Below are 20,382 nucleotides of genomic sequence, written 5' to 3' on the forward strand. Positions count from 1 at the left end.
TTAATAACTATGAAAAATATTTAACATGTTTAATGTATGTGTTAATTAGGGTTAAAAAAGAATTACTGAGCCTCTTCCTGGTTTCATCTGCACCACTGAAACAGTTATTACCTTCCTCCAAGGGACAAAGTATTCAAATCCTTTGCTTACAAGAAACTACATTCAAGAATGTACTTAAAGTTACTGTGATGAACTTTTATCAGGTTATGTAACAGTGTCAATTTAATACTGATGCCTTTATATGACTTAAATAAGCAGACGGGACCATCAGCGAGAAGATTGGCTATTTCAATATAGTTATTCTTAATGCCTGTCATCAGTGCCAACGGGTCAGATCCTTAGAAATGAGATGAAATAATGCAGGTCCACCAGAAGACTCCAGGGGGGCCTCCAGCAGAGACCAGTGAGCCACGGGCAGACCCGGATGTGGCTTCGGTATCGACTTGGACCTGCAGTTGGAGCTCAACAGGAGGTGGAGACCTGTGTGTCCATCAGCAGCAGTTTAAATCAGCTTTTTTTACATTGTTTTAAACTGCATATATGACTAATTCTACTTAAAATACTTTTTTCATTTTACAACAAAAAAATATCAATCAATTATTGGAAGTACACCTATAACTGTGAAGCCCTAGAGTTAAACTTTAAGGTCATTTTTGAGGCTACAAGTTTTAGTGCTGTTGAAATATACTAGTGTTATAGTGAGGGTTGTTTATTATAAATATTCAGTAATTTAAGATAGGTGTACCTAACAGACTGGTAATGGAGTATTATTTGATGGGATTCATATTTTAAGTAAAATGTGGTAGCTGGTTGAAGTTGAGTTCACATACTGATGATAATTTCATCTTTGATGCATATTATGAGATGATGATGATTAACATACAGTTTAACTCATACCTGTACGTTAAACTTAGACTATAGTAGTAGTCAAACAAATGTAGTGGAGTAAAAGTAAAAGGTCATTTCTACCTTAAATGTAAGAGTGAAAGTTAAAAGTAGCAGAAAGTATTTCTTTGAGCTTGTTAAATGGAAATACCCAAAACAAGTACAAGTCTCCCAACGTTAGGGCTTAATCACAGGTTTAACAATGACTCTGTAGATGCTCTGTACTTAAATCACACTGCCTGGTGCCGCTGCAACAGTGCATATTGTAATTACCTTAAACACCATTAATGACAAAGAGCACCACAAGCTGACAGTATGTAGAGGTGCTGCTCCGAAACAGTGAGACAGAGCAGATGATTTTCCGAGGCCACACTGTGCTCTGTGTGCATCACCCTGCGCACTCATCTACCATCTTCTGCTCGGTGGACCATCAAAGTCACATAGCGTCACGTCCATACTCCCTGCTCCGAGGCCCGAACTAGTGAAGTGAAATGTAGTCTACGCTCGGCTAACGTCCATATGCTTCCAGCCATTTGTCTGACCGTGTAGGCTTGTGCAGAGTGCGCCCCTCTCCTGTCCTAATCCTGTGCTCCCCTCTACTTTTAGCATTTTAACTGCCACCGCTGAGTGCTCTTGTTTTCCTTTTGCCAAGAGGGAAGTGGTTGAGGACTGCCTCAAACTCACATTTATCTTCCTTGGTTATTCACAATTGGTTTCCTTTTCTGTCTCCCCGAGTGTGGAGGTCACAAAGACAGAAGATGGATATCTAGACTCAGTGGAGACGTGATAAAAAGGGCTAGGAGGAAAGAAATCAGCGGCTGGGAGCTTTCGCTGACAACTTTTTTCTTGGAACATTTATCCGAGGAATAAGAACGCGGTAACAGCTCAGTCAGAGGAGCTGCAGCTGACCTCGCCTGCACAAAAGAGAAGACACGTCTCTCTTGTTCCCCCCTTTTCTCTGTCTCTAATGGTCAGCCTTCACGCTGAACGGATCCACTAAATGCCTCACAGAATGATAACAGGGCATGACAATAGACCTGCCTGTGCACTGCGTGTATCTTCTTCTTTCTTTTCCTGTCTTTGATTTATGATCAGCATTAAGCACCGTGTTGGCCAACACCAAAATGAACACTGTTGGTTCTCGGTGCATTTCAAATGCTAGTCATTTTGTTAGCAAGTAGCTGTAGCAGTAGTTATGAAATTATTACTGTGCATTGCTACATTATGTGTGTGGGTGTGAGCGGCGTGCACACGCTGTACCACACTGTACTGCCTGAATATAATCTTCTTTGCTGTGATGCAATCCAATTTGTGAAGTGCTTATTATTCAGTAACATGCAAAGCCTCATCCATCACAGCAGTGACAGCAGCTAGCTTCCAGCGTGTACTCTGGATCTCACACTCCTCTTTTTTATTTTTTTCTACCCAGCCTCTCCTTTTCTATCACTCCCTCTCTTCAGTCATCATCTGCCTCAGTCCATCATTTCTCAGCAATGTATCCCAGATACTTTGCTGTAGAGCCCTATTGCCTCTCCTCTCCTCTCCTCTATCTCCCCTGTCAGTCGTGCCTCCCATCCATGCTCCCCACACATTGCGCCATTTCTTCTTTCTAATTCTACTCAACTGCAGTTAGAAACTAAACCAAAGTGACAGCTTTATGGTAGATCTACTGCCTGTAAACACTGGCAAGAGAGAACAAAGCTTTAAGAGTGGAAGAAAGACGGCGCGCTGTGCGCTCTCATTGGTCATAACGAGGCGGCAAAATATGGTAATCACAGCCAATACCCTGGCGATGGTGACAATATAACGTAGTTGTAAAATGCTTGATGATTTTCTAAAGCTCAGGGGGTGCCACAATGACGCCCAAATGCCAAGTGTGGTATAAACCCACAGGAAATGGATGGATTTTTTCTTTTACAGAAGCTCCTCTCTTACAGTAATAACATAATCTGCTGCGGTGAATTACTGCTATCACAAGAAGAGTTAATGTGAGGCGATTTGCTAAGAGAGAAGATGAGATGGAGGGGACAAAGCAGAGCCACAGGAACAAAGCAGAGCCACAGGAACAGCCTCCCCATACATGCTCACAGGTGCACATTCTCTCCAACAAAGGTACATATGTACGGGCATGTATATATACCATATAAACCCATAAAGGGCCTGTATATACATACATCTGTACTTGAATAGTTCGACACACACATCATACACACACTAGGGAACATTTTCTCCCATGAAGCTCTTTTATCTGCTATTCTTATTCCTTTTGAGGCAGTAGCTGCTGTAATGCTGACTGGCTCCCCATAGGAGGGGATTAATGCTGTAACAGGCCCCCACTCACTAAACCTGCCCCCCCTCTCAGAGAGTGTGAACCATGATCAGTTAAGGGGTTAACAGCCCATAAAACAGTTGAACAGAGGCTTTTTTCACTCTGATAATCATAGGAATTGACTTATATGGGCTTTTTAAGATGCAAATAGGTATACTTTTCTTATCCCTATCGCTGGTAGTTGACGGTTGAATATAGAATTATACAATATTGAAACAGAAAATCAAAAGGTAGAAAATGTTGCAACGTTGCCTCTGCTGCATCATTAGCGAGTAAATTCTGGGAAAATCACAGCAGCAACAAAAAAAATATATTTTGAACTAGCATTTAACAGACAGATCATTAAAGCCAGACTGTGCAACTTTTGAAAATGGCCATTACACTTTCTTTGACTTATACGTGAAAAGTTGAATTGTTTGGCAATAAAACGCATTATTCAATTCGATACACCCTCGTCACTACAATCTTACTTGGTCTGGTTTGACCAGTAGCTTAAAGTGGCACATTTAGGTTCATTTTGCTTTTCACTCAGTCAGCTCCCTGACTTTGTCACTTTCTGTACGTGTGCTACAGTTACAGTTATCACATCATCACTTGTGTACACTGTTTAGCAGAAGTTACACAGTAAAGTGATCCTATCGTATCTTGCTTTTGCTAAACATACACCACTGTGACTACAAGCAGCAATTACAAGATACTGGTAAATGCTAAGATGTATTGATCATAACATATTAGGGATGAAATTAATCTCCAGATTCACCAGTTCAAAATAAGACCAAACTTTTTTTAGCCACAACAAAGGCCAAAATGTGGCCTGCAACTGACTAGGTAAGGCTTGTTTTTAGCCCAGCCGATTGCTAGAAATGCCTTTTTCTACTGAAGCAGTTGTTGATCACATGTGGCCCCTACCTGCCGGTTAAGATGAGTAGTCAGCAGTCAATGACCAGATAAAATAGTCAATACAATATTTTTTGTCAGAGATTGTAAATTAGGCTGATGAGTCCAGTAAATGCAAAATTAACTGTGGACAGACAGACAGATACACACATACAGACACAAGACCGAACGCATAATATCCCCACAGGTTTATGCCCTGGGGGGATAATAAAGACTGCTAATAGTCATACCAGAGAAAGTCTGGCTGTACCAGCTAAACCCCTGTGTTAAATCAACTGATGAAGGGTGTGTTTTATTCTTTAAGAGTTTACTTTTTTGTTTGTAGGTGGAGGAATGTGTCGTTTCTTCATCCAAAAGCCTCAGTCTAACTTTAATGAATGTTTGGTGCGGCTATGAAGAATGACGCAGAAGCTACCAACCCCTCATGCAAAGCAGAGGGGGGTCTTCATTCTGCGTTATGTTGGTGTGTTTAAGGCTATGATAACTGTATGGGACAAAGGGGACTTTACTCGCGACATTATATAAGTATGAACATTCTGTTGATGAAATAATTGGAATTATTGTTACCTTACTTTTTAATGTTGTTTTTTCAGAATAGTGTTGAGGCTGCTATGTCCTGGCTGTGCCTTTATCTGAAAAGAATGCACACCCTTTTGCCAAACAGAGACCAAATCGGAAATTCTTCAGGGCATGGTGTAAAATAGAGAATAAACAACTACAGACTAAATAATTACTCCCAGCACATAAGCTACCTTTTCCTCACAGCAGACGACCAGTGGCTAAAGGGAATCGGATGTAAAATGGTGAAATTACAGTCCGTATGGTCGCTGCTAACATCTGCCTTTTTATCTGTGGCCAGGCTCGAGGTGCTCAGTGGGACACAGGGATGCTGTTATTGAGCCCGTCTGCCATTTTGGTAACGTGGGAGGTGGGCCGGGCCAATAACTGTTGCTGCGGGACCCACCGGGGACGCCTGACACACTGGATTAATCTGGCTGGGCGCTCCTCTGACACGTTTCGTCTGCTCTCTATCCATCAAATGGGTACATGCGCACACGCACACATGCAAAAAAAAAAAATGCCACACACATGCAAACGTAGGATCAGACCACAGACCAAAAAGGAAAAACACACACGCGCACACAGACTCCCTGAGGACTACAAACATCACTTTGTGGGACATCAGGAGACGTGTTGCTTTGCCGCTGAATGTGCCTGACCCGTGACGACGACGTTTGCTGTCAACATCCTGTCTCTCCAAATCATCACCCCGCAGTGGACTTCTGTTCAAAAGCCAGCTGCTGGCAAGCCCGGGCCGTAATGAGAGTTCCAATCTAAGCCCTAATTATTAAAGTGTGTGTAAACATGTGTGTCAAAAAAAAAGACACAGAAAGACAACCTGTCAATGTCTTTCTTGTGCGAGGTGATGTATTAACATTCTTTCTTTTATCCCTGTGGGAACTTTTGCAGTTCTTAGGTCTATGTCAGGATAAATCCCATATCTATTGCACAACTACGAAGGGGTTCATACAAGACTTCCTGATCTGGGTCACAACAGTCCCTTTAGGGAGGGATATTTCACAGGAAACTGCACTGCCTTGTTCTGTTAAAGGAACCAAACAATTTTGGCACCTGCTACACTTTTACAAATGTCCCATTGGAGGTTTCCTTTATGACAACTTGTTCTATTTTCCTCTAAACCCGGCTCGCACGGACATTTTAAGATTCGGTATTCCACTGGGACCGCATGGCGATGATATTGCATAATATAAGCATCAGGGAAACTGAGTGGGTCTGAATGTGTCGTGAGTATAAAGTATTTTGCCCCGTTTAGAGAATCAGAAGATGTCTAAATCTCCAATCTGGGTCACATGAACTTGATTCAACAAGGGAGCTCCCCTTCTTTTCTTTCTCCTCTTTAAAATATCACCTCTCTCTCTTTCTCTTTACACACTTCCTGTCTCAAGCCCTCACTCTTTCCCCTAATGGTTTTCCTCCGCCCTTTTGTGCCTCCGCCTCATCCGAGGTTTTGCTTTCCTAATGTGTAACATCTCTGTTTCCCCAGGACGCCGGCCCGCCAGACGATGATGACTGGAACCTTCAAAGTGTGTGCCGGAGCCTTCAAAGCCGGCGGCCAAAAATAGTTTGAGTGTGTCTAGCTCACATAAATTAATCTTATCTATTCTACACACCAAAGTAACCACCCCTCCCTCTCTCTCCCATTTATCCATTTCCTTTCCTCAGTCCCCATAACCTCCTAAAACTTCAGACGGGCTCCAGCCCCCGGCAGACAAACGCAAAACTCAACAAACAACAACAAAACAACACTCTTCAATTCTTGATCAAGCAGAGGAAAGGGAAAGAAATGTTTGACAAAGACAACAACAGCGGTGAGGAGGGCGGAAGGGAAGAGGAATAAAGGGAATGCAATATAAGCTGTGCATTACTGTTTCCTGATGAAACAAAACATTTGCATGATGACATTCACTTGCCGTTGTTAACAGGCTGCTTTCGCTACTGTTTTCTGAGTGTTTAGTGCTATTGTAAGAGTACGTGCCTGCTAAAAAAAAGGGTCTGCATTTCCATCATAATAACAAGTGAAAAGAGTGAACTGTCACAGGGCGCTTCCTCTCCTGGCTGTGATGCATGCCCCTCAGTATGGCCCTGCCGCGTTGACAGATGAGCAAGAGAATGCACTTCTCTCAATGCCAAAACAAAGCCTGAAAATACGGGATCACTGCTGTGACAGAGAATGTCACAGTCCTACTGCTCTATATGTCAACTGGGGTAAATATCATGGCCACTTTAGCTCCACTCCTCCTGCTGTTTGCAACAATGACGATACATCGATGGTGTTTCTTTAGACAATGGAGAAGGAACTCCATTGTTGAACCAGCATCAGAATGTAGAATAAAAAAAGAAAATGTTTGCAAATTTATGAGTGTACCAGAGCTTCAAGGCTTTGAAAACCCTTATTTTTGTATATAGGTCATTAGATTTCCACGTGATCATCAACACCCAACCCTGGCAGGCAGCAGAGCTTGACTTAGCCGGGTGTTTACCGACTGCAAACTCATGACTGGAACACAAAATGTCTTCCTTTGAACAACCATGAACAAAGGGGGAAACACAATGGAGAGAGAAATTAATTGAGAGCTTCTGCGCAACCGAAAATAGCATCGTAATTCAGGCCGTAATAGATACCATGATTTTGGTTAAACAACAAGTGGTGGGAATTAGCACACTCCCAGCAGTGACTCATCGGGTGTTTGCCCTCCTTTTAAGTCTGTATGCGTAATGATGCTGCATATGCAGCCGAGGCATGACTTATCAACACCTCCGCATACTTTCCCAACATGAAGTGGCCTTTTTACCGTATCCTGCCCAAAACCAATGCTCACCAACCATGCTCCCTGACTGCCATATTTGCATTTCGCTGGCCTTGATTCAATGCTGGCTTTCACAGTGCCAGAAGCTACAATGGTGGACTAAGTGCAGAGAGCTGGATGCTCTTCGTCGGGAGATTACTTGCCTGAGGAAGCCTTCTCTGCACTTCCCGTCTTTTAGAACAGAACATAATTACCTAGAATAATACAGGCACACTCTAAATATGAACGCCATGCGTAATAAACCAGCGCTCTCACAGAATGTTCTATAAGAATCACTTTGAGTGGCACGTGGGACTTAACGAACAGTCCTTTTCAGAAGCTCTTTGTTTCTCGCTCCACTGTGTTACACCGTTTATCTAACAATTCAATACTGCAAAGGTTCGACTCCAACAATGAAAGCACCCCAGATTGCCCCTGTTCCTACCTGAGGGGAAACGTTCGATGACTGGCTGGTTGTCCACCTGTAGTGTGGCGTTGCCACCACTCCGCGTGAATCGCACCACGTGGTATTTGCCGTCGCTCACCATCACTGCGCTCTCCTCGATGGCGATGTCATCTGTTCCCACGTTGAAGATCACGCCGATCTTTCCCCGTTCCTATGGATGGAGGAAGATAGAGATCGTTAGAGAAGAATGCACTTGCATACAGAAAATACAAAACTGAATCATGCATTTTGGACATTTGAAATGACATAAACCTAAACATGACATTTCTAGGAAACTGAGTGTCACTTAAAAGTTCAACCAACCCATCACAAGTTTTTCATTTAAGCCCATGCTTTCAAATGATCCTGCCTTTTTTCCCCATAAGCAACAGCCCATTGTTATGAAGATCAGCTAATGCCATCACTGTTCAAAGTCCAATGCTTTGGTTCAGAACTAAATGCTAGTGGCCGGTGGGGTTTCTATGCCACTGTGAATGTTTTCATGTACGTTCATGTATTGTCTCGTTGTTATAACAAGCTGTTCTACTACACCAAAAATATTTGACACAAACCTAAAACCACATTTCAGAATAGAAACCCTATTTAGAGCTTTGTTCCAGCTGGCATCACATACGAAACACTCATTATGTGTGTGCCTGTGTGTGAAATGCATTATACTGAACAGTAGTGCATGGCGCAATGCAACACAAATACATCGCAGTCATCACATGACAACATTGCTCATATGTCCTGTAGCAGAAATCTAAAGATATTTTCCTTGAGTCTTCCAAAAAATTTTATTTTCCAAAAAGGCCCTCGAGAGCATCATATCTCACACACAACAGCCTGGTAAAAAAAAAACAGAGTACTTGTTGAGGCACCTTTAGTATTCATCAACCCGCTGACCCCCTCCCCTCTCCCATCTATTAGTGTTGACAGCCGCCCACTGCTTCGAGTTTATTACAGTCAACCGCCTACTCTACTCTCATCTCCCGCCATCTCTCTCCTCTCCCTCTGTGGTTCCTGTCCTCAGACCCAGGAAAGGTCAAAGTCATTTATGGAGTTACAGTCTGCCAGAGAGGCAGAGAACACGAGAGAGAGAGAGAGAGAGAGAGAGAGAGAGAGAGAGAGAGAGAGAAAAGGGGGACAGAGTGAGAGAGAGAGAGAAACAGCATAGCTGACAGCACCATTACAGACTAATTCTCTGGTCTGGCAGTAAATCTTCTGTTGCAGTTTTGTTCTGCACTGCCATAAGATCCAGAGCTCTACCTGCCCTGAAGCTCCATACCATTGGCAGGAACACTTCCTGGTTGTCACTACAGGTCAAGCTCATTTGCACAGTGGGTCAATTTTTTTTTTGCACACTTCTATCTGCCCACTGCAGCAACACCTTCATTGATTCCATTATCTCATTAGCAATGCGCATTTATTTCGCCACCTTCCATACACCGAGGTATTCAGAGGTGAATGCCAGGCTTTTGCTCGCAGCGGTTTTTCCATTATTCATGGCCGATTAAGTATTTAAAAAAGGAAAATAAGACGTCCCAATGTTAACGGAACTTAAAATAGCAAGTTAATTGAGTAAATAAGTGCAGAGGTTGTACAGTAAGTTAATGAGCGGTATAATCACAGCCAAATTTATGTGCATCCTAACCACCACTCGCTGCTGCATAAAGTGGTTAGAGTATTCAGGCAAGGGCCACAGTGTAGCCATGCACTGATGACAACCTCAATTTGGGTATTAATTGAGCACGCTCAAAAGGCGGTGCCAGTGGACGTGCGGGTGGGGCTGTTATTAATGCTGTAGAGAGATCGGCTGAATATAAGACACAGTTGAACAAGAGGAATCAATGTGGAAGCAGGAAGCAGACTCTCCTCCATGAAGTAAGTTAGACCAGGATGCGTTCCTCAGATTGGAGCTTGATGGACTGCTCGATGGATGATCTCACTCTGTAGAGAGGGTTTGAACATCTCAAATGGCAAAGTGCTTCCAGCTTCTTGGGCACTTAATCAATTGCTTCATGTTATGGACTGACCGTTGCAGTGCTCGCGCCCGCTCCCTCCATGCATCCCGAAATCCAATATTGATCCGAAGACACAAATATGAATGCCGTCGGAGGGAGATTAGTGAGGGCGCACGTGAATGAAAATGTAATCATTGATACCTTTAAGATGCCGCAAGCAAAGACGAAAATATGCTTTTGGATGGAGCGGAAATGCCAGAATCGTCTCCATTACCTCCCACACACTAAGAAGCTTGGGATAATCATAACACCTTTGCCTGGAGAATTAATTCAATTTGCCAGGGCAAAGCAGAATGAGTCCATGCTATTATGACGGAAAAGCAGAAGGGAGAGTGAATTTGAGTGATATTTACAGAGAGATTAGCATTTGTGTTCCGCAACATTAGGGTTCTTCCCGGTGCTGAGGGAATGTATTGAGCCCATTACGACGGGAAGCCGTTGGGAACCAGTGCTTTTCAAAAAATGATTTTAGTGTAGCGGTAATGACATTTTAATGGCCATTTCCCTTAAGCGAACATATCTCTGGAAACAGAAGGAGAAAAAAAACCCTCCTTGAATGACTAGGAGCAGTCAAGCCTGCAACATTGAAATGAAGGGACTGGTAGGTAACCGACAATAAGCCCTGGCTGCTCTTTAAACACTGCTGCTTCTAAACTACTGCTTAGTAGCCCCTTAATCTGCTTCAGCTGTCGGCTAATGTCAGGAGGAAGAATGTTACGTCTTTGCTCTTTTTTTCCAGAGGTTAGCTCATCTTACTTTTCTCTCTGTGGGTCTCTCAAGTGGCGTAAGCAGGGGGTCCTAGAGGGAAAGAGCTCTGTTTTATGATACGTGATATGATATTTTTCAATTACATCCGATTTAAAGTGCCTAAGGGGGGACTGATCTTTTTTAGTTAAATAAAACAATCAAAGATCTTCGATGGTGGTTGGTGGAAAATGCCGACAGACTGAAACTAAAAGCTTCAACTGAAGGAGTATTTTGTGAACCTATATGATTTCATCTGATGTGGTGGCACCAATGATAAGCATTAATAATAACTGTGTAGAAATAGCCAATTTTCTCTCTGATGGTCTCGTTTGCTTATGTATGTCTCATAGAGGCATCAGTATTAAATTGCCACTGTTTCATAACTGGTTAAAAGCTCTTCATGATAACTCTAAGAAACCTCTATTATGATAATATCACAAATAGCACAAACTTGCTGTCCTTGTCAAATATCTAAGATCCTGGTTAAAAACATTCAGCAGCTGCTGATCAGCTTCTCACACAAAAGTAAAAAGTAGTCTCTCCTTCATTTTTTTCTCAAAGACAAAGAAAATTGGCTTCGTAATTCTGTGCAGCAGCCGCGGATGAGAAGGAGCTGCGCCGGAATATGGAGAGAATTCCGGAATTATTTCAACATGACCTTGCAAAGTGCGAGAGCTCGTCGAGGCAGGCTCCGTTTGTGGAATGGGAATGAGACGGCGGCAGAACGAGGCTGCAGAACGAGGCTGCTGAGTTATCAGGCACAACTCAGAGAGCTCTCGCTGATCGAGCCGAGCAGAAAAAGGAAGAGGGAGCGGAGGAGGAGCAGCGAGGGGCCGACAGAAACATGATGTGCGATAAAAGGACAGAGGGAACCTTGATGATCCTCCAGGGCCTCAAGGTGCTTTGAGATCAAAGCTCCTTTTGAAGATGTTGAGATCTCGTTCGCTCTCCGCTGCACACACTGGTAGTCAATTAAGGGGGGGGGGGGGACAAAAAGGGGAATGCGTTTTTGAAGGATTTTAATTATTGGTTTTATTCCTTTACAGACAGCTCAATCATGATTCTTCTCCAGCACCCCTACAGCTTCACCTCCACACGCGTCTTCTTCTACGTCTTGATCTATTTTCATTTCCTCAACGTTTCTCTTCTCTGCGTTTCCCTCTCAGATCTGATACATGAGGAGCCAAACAGGCGGATTAGAGAGAAACAACAACAGAGAGACAACAGAGGAGCGACTGCTGGGTGGACTGGAGGGTGCATGCAGCGGCTCACTCTGACAGATACAGTTGTTCAAATCAGTCAAGGTGTTTTGGATTTTGCTGCATCGACGCACCTCGAAAAAGTGGTCCAGAAAAACGGTAGCTGACCAGTTCGGGGATATGTTGATGCTTATGATTTGGTTTGACAGATTTCATTTTAATAGCCCCGCAGGCGGTGGAAATGCAAAACTATTCATCAGCCTCTTTCTCATTTCCCCAATAATGATCTATCACAGCCTGTATCTGCTTGAGCCTAACTTGACGTACCAGTGTAAGTATGCGGAGCTGCAGTATTTATTAGCTTATGAATCCGCCAGTGGAGCGGAATGGACAGAGAAATGACTGATAAATAGGTTTTTACTGGATGCCAGACGAAAAGCAATCAATCCCCCCTCTATGGACACACACATCTGAATCTCCCACGTGGTGTAAAGGAAGCTTAATATCTCATACAGCATGAGCAAGCATTTTAATTCTTGTAATGTTAAAATTGATGTGCAATTTGCAGTTACAGATTAACGTTGGTGAATATTTTTTCTGTCTCTCTGGCTTCTGCAAGTGAGCCAGATACGCCATCACACGGTATCTCTGCATCTCCCTTTTTCCCGGGTAATTCAGGCTCTATACGGCTAATCAGCTTGTCGACATGTGCGCCTAATGCCTGCGAGAGGAGATCGGCTGTGGCATCTGCTACAAGGAGGACAGCGTAGCGGGGCTAATCTTCCATTCTGAAACTGCAGCGTTATGTAAGAAGAAATAGGCTGTTGCATAACACGCGGGCTCCTCACTGGCTAAATCACCTCATTGTCCGTTCACCCAACGCCTTCAGATAGTGAGTGTGACAAGAGGAAAAACACTTAGTCATTTTTTGGATCGGGAGTACTGTTAGTTATTTAGTGCTCAGATTTGATGTCCCCTACCAGGGCGCGCACACACACACACACACACACACACACACACACACTGCAGTGTACTTCTTCGATTTGGGGGACGGGGGTAAAAAGAGGCGACCAAACGGTTTGCAGGGAGGATGCGCTTGGTTTCATTTACCACACCTCTCAGAATCCGCTCAGCCAACTCATTTGTATGTGCTTGCCACGATCTTTAGCAGTCACCTTGAGAAAGTTGCGCCCCCCATCCTCATCCTCCCCCCCCCCCCCCAATCTCCTCATCTTAATAGCACTTTATCTCCCTTTCTCTCCCCCTAACTGGTTCTCTTCTGATCGACAGTGGTCACAGCCACTCTTTCCTGCTCTAAACACGTAGAGCGGCCGCCATGACGCTGAATTGGATCTCATTGAAAAATCAATGAGTTAGACACGTGTGTGTGTATGCGTCTGAATCTCCCATCCGAGCATGACTCACGCTGGGCTTACCCATTTGTACACAAACTCTCACACACACACACACACACACACACACACACACACACACACACACACACACACACACACACACACACACACACACACACACACACACACACACACACACACACACACACACACACACACACACACACACACACACAGCTGGCAGCGAGCCGAAACACAGCATAGGGAAGCAGCTAAAGACGGAGAGGGGATATATAATTCAGCCGAAACATCATCCTCCATAATCCTGATTATGTTGTCACCTAGCACCAAAACTCCTCACTCACTCAGTGTCAGCCTCCAATCTCAAAACATAAACACAAACATACACAGTGAGATGATTCCAGCACGATCTGCACCACTGAACCTGCTGATGGATAGTGTCCTTCAGCTCAATGACCATCAGACCTGTAGATTCGAATCCCGGCTGACCTGCTCACACACATTTATATATGCAAACATGAGGACGTCCTTGAGCGAGGTTACGCAAAACTAACCCACACACACATACACACAGATACACACACACACAGCAAGGATTTGTGTATGCCATTCCCTGATGGCACAAAGAGTGTAGTGGGGTGTTGCTGCTTTGTGTCTGACGAACAATTGAAACCATGAACAGTCTGATGTTGACATTTGAGTGTACAAATTTATGCTTGAATGTTCATAATTACATCAAGTTGATCTCTTCTTCAAGCATCACACAGATTTGCTTTGATCGAACCCACTGAGTGCAGTGATTTTATTGAAATGAATGCTTAAAACTGCATTCATTTCAGGGTTCTTGCGGGCATGAAGCTGTAACAGCATTAACGTTAGGTTTTATCATCTAAGGGTGATAACATGTTAGTAAACAGCTGCCTGTTTTTTTCACATCCAGCAGACAGGGCGCATCATTACCATGTTGGCGTTGTGTTCCTGGTCCCTCGACAAGTTGAATTAAATAGTCACACTAGTTTTTTGCTTACCTCCAATTCCTGGGGGAATTACCTCTTCACTAGCTAGGTGCTAACGTATCTATATGCTGTTTGGTGCTGACCAGCTAGCATACAATTTGTTTATCAGAACTGTCAGCCAAAACAATGCGCTAAAAAATACTAGAAGGCTCCATAGAACCAACCTGTTTTTACCCACAATTTGTCAAACACCAACGCTTGGTCAGTGGCCCACGCCGTTTGATACCGAAGCACCAATACACCCCTTACGGTCTGTATGAGATGCACCGGGGGTTTCAACTAACTCCCTTGGCCAATCAGGATCATTATTAGACGGTCACATGGACTCATGGTCCCTGACATGGTACAAAAATGACATTAGATGTGTACCTAGATCGAATTGTTTGCTTAGCCAGCTGACCAAGAGTCAATATTTGATGAGTTGGGAGTTAGAATTTGTTGAACTTGACTGCAGAGTTGGATGAACAGTCTCTGTGGGTCCATCAGTATAACCAACATTTTTTCACATTAAATATAGTCATTAGATCCATGTCAACATATTGTGCAGCTTTAATAAACACTGTTCTGATCCAGAAGTGAAGCAGTGACCTATATGTTAGATCTGAGCGGTATCTTACAAAAACTGTGAAGGCATCAAGGGCCAGCTTGCCTGTTAGCATCAATCAAGCATTAAGTGTTACCAGTCTGCTGTTCACTGCCTCTATGGCAGGATAAATGAATAAAGTATAGAGTTGATATTAAGGGAATATACTCAGCACTAAAATAGAATCATCACTCATATCTCTCCTCCTCTCAGGAGATGTGTTGAGACAGATTAAATCTATCAAGATGAAGTGAAACCTGAAGAGCAAAGATGTTCCATGTCAAAGGCCTCTTCAAGTCACTAACCAGAGATGGATGGAGGAGATAAAGTAGAGAGAAGAGGAATAGCAGGATAAACAAGCACACATGTATGAGGTATGTCAGAGAAATGGAGACACAATGATACGATGAAAGAAATAGTAACAAGAAGAACAGTAAAGTTTCCCATCCACAAAGGGATTTTGCCTCTTTTAAAATCTAATTATCCTTTGCTTTTACCAGCTCCACATAATCCTTCATCAATTCACTAATCAATAATATTTGCCACAAAACCTAATTATATTGACTACCTTTCTAGGGACCAAGTGGAGCAATAACGGATGACTGGATGATATGTTATTGGTGTTATAAATATTAAAAACTATCACAATACAGTGTTTCTTAATGCTACTTTGTTTTGCTATTCTAGCACAGTTCTGGAGCCCTGATTTGCTGCCAATAACTCTTTTTTTCTTTTTGCAGTAGATACTAATAAAGTCAAACCGTATTCTCGATTTAGTCTTTGCTGCCTATTAGAACAATTAAAGCTACAAAATCAATGTTTGACTCTCTTCTGCAGGGAATAGCTACTGCCTCACCTCCACATGTCCTCAATTATTATTGCGCTCACTCTCTGCTTTTACCTTTCCTTTGCTTTTTCTCTATTTTCTCCATTTTCTAATCTGTCTGCTCTCATCAGTAGCTCCTTCACTCCCCAGAGGTTCATTACTGTGCTGACTGGAGTTGCTAACATGGGTTTTTGGTAGAATCCAATTGATCCGCTCGCTGAGTGCTCTAAGAGAAATAGTTCTCTTGTGGCTGATGGAGAAAGGTGCATCAAGTCAAAACAAAATAGGTCTGTAGATCATTCCGGCATAAAGCTTGTCAGCAAACTGTGAAATGAGATGGCGGAGTCCTTGACTATAATCTGTCTTTTGTTTGGTGGCTTTGTACAATAATAATCCCTTCTGACATTGGATGGGTTAATTCTGTGGTACTGTTTTATTTTGTTGTCTTTTTGATGCTGGAATTAGGCCAAAAAAACCTACATGAATACATTTTAAAGTAAATCTTCAGCGTGTTGTTTATCCCTATAAAGACCTTGATGAATAACAAACAGCTCATGCGTTGGGGATACAGATGGAATGAAACAGTGCTACTGGGCAACTAAGCTGTTAAAGATGTTCTAGTCATTTATGGTTCCACACATGCTGACTAATAACATTTTATTCCAACATGATATATTACGTGTGACTAACTGGATGTGTGTCCAAAACAAAGTGCTGCATTTGGGTTTCTAAGCAGAAGTTCATAGATGTAAATTAGTCCAATTTTTTTGCCAATTCAAAGTTCTTCCTGGGTCCAAGATTTCTGACCTAAAACAGAGCCATTGACAACCAACCCCAAATCAATGTGCTAAAGAAAACGAAACAAAAAAACAACAAATCTGCTCAAAAATCACCAAGAACAGTCGGACCCGGTCCCAAATAGGCCCAAGGATGGTTAGGACTGATTCAAAAATGATTTGACCAAAAAAAAAACAGAGAACCCACAGACCTGAGACCAGTAGCAATAAAGAACCACTTTACCCAATCTGATTAGTCTGCATTTAATTTGCAGCCTGCCTGCATTTGGTCTCAGATTGAGCCTCAGTCCCTAGGAACCGAGTGGGCTGATTCTACCAGCAGATATTATTATTATGTTTCTATAGTACAGGGGCAGAGGCAGACAGACAGGAGGTGACTCCTCTGTTCATTTTCAGCCTGCACATAGAATTCGTCACATCTGAGTTTACACTGCAAGAAAAAGCGAACATGGGAGATTTTTTTCGATGCTTTTAACACATTTTGGGACTGTGTGTGTGGCTTTGGACAAGACATGTGTACAACTGTTTGTTTTGGTGTGTGTGCGTGTTCTGGAGCGACCTGTTCCTCTCCGTTGAGTAGCGAGCGAGGCAGGCGGCTGGCCCCAAATTGAAAGAAATGACTGTGACCTTCGGACAAAATCAAGAGCAAAGTGTTTTCTGTCTCCATTGTTTTGTCTGCTCTTCTCCACTTTCTGTCCTCGCAGCCTCGCTTTCTGTTCCCCTGCTCTATCTCTCTGTTTCCTCAGAACTGCACCACAGAGAAACCATGGAGAGAAAAATAATAAACAAAGAAAAACACTGAGCATAAACCTGTTTTGCTTTTTATTTCTCTACCGCTCGTTCCTCCTCCGCGGTTCCAAACCTCCTTTGATAGAAAACAGCAACGTTGCTTTGGGCAGACCTAAACAGTGCAGTTTTTTGCTGGCATGATGAAGCAAAGTTGTCTTAAAATAGGTGCCAGACTCTGCTTATGAAGACATGTACCATAGAATTCATCTGTATGGAACACTATGCATCAATACAAGGCTGATACCTCCTACTTTCTCTTGCTCTCCTCATTTTTTTTTGGTCTCTGTTCCATCTCTCCATCTGTTACCCTGAGAACCATTTCTCTCCCATTTTTCCCCTTCTCCCTCTCCTCTTTTTTCCATTTCGGTCTCTGCGGGCAGGGTGTGAGGTTGGAGCCCAGCAGAGAAGAACGGCTGCCGAGCACACTGGCTAATATTTGCCCTGTGCTAAACTGAGCAAACATGGATAAAGCGAACACAATCCCCTCCCCTGTCCCTGGCTGGCTGCCTTGTTGTCCTTTCATTCCCTCCCTGTCTCTCCCACGCCGCCGTTGGGCCGACTGCCGGTTAACCACCGCGCACATGTTGTTGTCAAGCAAACCACTGGGCAAAGGACAAATCTGATAGCACAATCCGATTCTGGTGTATGTCATTCAACATCAGTGTGTGCGGTTCATTACTAACACCTGTGCAATCCAATCAAACAGGCCTGCAATAAACCATACCATTTGTGAAGTTTTTTAATGTTCACTTCTTGGTGACATCAGGTACGTTTCCAGCAGTATTCTAGGGATTATGTTCATATTGGACAACTCAGAACCTCATGAATTGCATAAATTACGCAAAATTTGGGTCCTGTGTGAATCCAAAAGTCAACCGTTGACTTCTTAACTAACTAATATGTATCTTAGTTTAAGTAACAAACGTCCTTATTTTCACCAAACCCATCAACACTTCCCTAACCTTTATGTTCTTTAATCATAGCATTGTTGCCATGGTGGGCGGCTGTGGCACATGAGGTAGAGTGCTTGTCCCGTAACCACAAGGTTGGTGGTTCAAACCCCTCTACCAGCAACATGCCGAGGTGTCCTTGAGCAAGACACCTAACCCCAAGTTGCTCCCCGGGCGCTTCATTGCAGCCCACTGCTCCTCCGGGATGGGTTAAATGCAGAGAAATAATTTCCCCATTGTGGGACTAATAAAGGCTTAATTATTATTATTATGGTCATATAATGTATAAAGATGAAAAAGGAATCTAGTATTGGATGTTAGAAAAAAACATCAATTTTGAATTGAATTTGAAGTTTGCAGAATTGTCTAATAACTCTGATGGGCTCACATATGTGGAGTGCTGCTGAAGAGCTTATTCACTTCATGGCTGCTTAGTGGCAACAGTTGGAGCACTCCAGGTTTAAAACTAATCCGTCCACTACTACCTTTCTACGAGTTTGTGTTATGGGTTGAGAACAAAATCATTACAATGTACTTGTTGTAGAAGTATTGCTGGAGTAGGGTTAGGTTAAAGAAAGTACAATGAATATATATCTGTATAGAGTCGTGTTTCTTCCATATCTATATAGAGGTATACATGATCTATGGGCAGGACATGTGTGCTCAGTATTTGAAGTTGCAGAAAACATCAAATGGTGTTTTCTCACAGAAGTCATGACACAGAGGTTGGTTGTTTTAGATGAAAATAAAATCAAAACAAATCCACATAGCTTAAGTTACTTTGGTAATACACAAGCAAGGTAAACACACAGAAGGAATCAGAGTAATCTCACAGAGATGCTGGAGCCAAAACAACCAGGAACAAAAATAGGCTATAAAGCAGCTTCAACCTCGTTCAACCCAATGAGCATCAGATACAACGAATCGATTCAGAAACCGACTTTCACTGTGTGTGCATCATCCTATTCGTCTAAGTCAGGACTTTGACTTTCCAATACCTTTTAAAGGGTTAAAACAAAGCAGATCAATGGAAAGTTAAGGAAAATGTTTTATTTATCTGGAGGGTTCTCTCCATCATGTTGCTAGACACTTAAAATAACAGTCTGAGCCTGTCAGTGGCAAAGAAAAGCAGTTAGTGGACAGACATGGTGATGGTAAGGAATTGCATGGAGCGACTATGACAAACATAACTCACTATAGTCAATGAGTTATTAGGATGATTGATTCATGCAATGTTAATGATGGTTGGAGAATATTTTGCTGTTTGTTTTTTGTGGGAGAGTGTAAAACCACTAAATATTCAAAATAATCCTTAAAAAGTTATGCAGCTGCTCAATAAAGACATGACTTGATGATTATTAATCGCTGCTGTGGATGATTATGAAGCCATTTAAATTCTAGCTCCTAGATGGAAACAAATTGCTTTTTAAAATCTACAGAGGCATATGAACAATTCAACGAGCTATTAGAACACTAACATAGGGTTAGAATGCTACAGTCAATTACTTAGCTGAGCAACATGAATACAGTTAATTATTGAGATTTTGTGACTTTAAAAAACGTTAAAAGTTAAAAGACCATGCACAAAAAGGGCATTTTTATATTATGTAGCGTCTAATGATCTCATATAGCTCCCGAGCTGAAAAGTGCACACAACCGCCGTAATGTATAATGCAGCTAATTGCAACGGATGATGAATAATTAAATGTTTGAATCACATTCTTCTCACCTTTACACTGTGTCTCACTGGGGTGAGTGCTGTTACAATCTTACATGATGCTGATGAAAAAGGAACGCTGTATTGTTGCAATCACTCCGGGCAGAAGCACATGCATTAATATTGTACCCTGCAAGGCTCTCATCACATTCCACTTATGTTACTTACGATGTGGTGCACTATTGTGACGACTGCCATATCAGTAATGTGGTATTCTAAAGGCAGAGGTAAACACAGCAGAGCTAATGTTGTTTGTGACTGCATGTGAGTGCTCAAAAGAAAAACAGCATTTATTTACAAGTGACAGCTACAAAGTTGCTAATAAAGCATTGAAGCCGTCTCCAGCAGTGACAGCTGTGTGCGTTTTTTTTGTTTGTTTACAAGGTGGCATCCCAGTCTTTAAAAACCTCAGTGTGAACTAAATGAAAAGTGAG

The 20,382-nt window shown here is 42.6% G+C and overlaps 1 protein-coding gene across 1 annotated transcript in view; it reads right to left on the reverse strand.

The window, feature by feature from the left end:
* nrxn2b (neurexin 2b) overlaps nucleotides 1–20,382 on the reverse strand; it is a 570,846-nt gene that overhangs the window by 38,469 nt on the left and 511,995 nt on the right. Inside the window, 1 exon segment of the mRNA XM_054600957.1 lies at nucleotides 7,925–8,096. Coding sequence (XP_054456932.1) covers nucleotides 7,925–8,096 — 172 coding nt within the window.

This window comes from Anoplopoma fimbria, chromosome 7 (assembly GCF_027596085.1).
Source record: "Anoplopoma fimbria isolate UVic2021 breed Golden Eagle Sablefish chromosome 7, Afim_UVic_2022, whole genome shotgun sequence".
Taxonomy (NCBI): Eukaryota; Metazoa; Chordata; class Actinopteri; order Perciformes; family Anoplopomatidae; genus Anoplopoma; species Anoplopoma fimbria.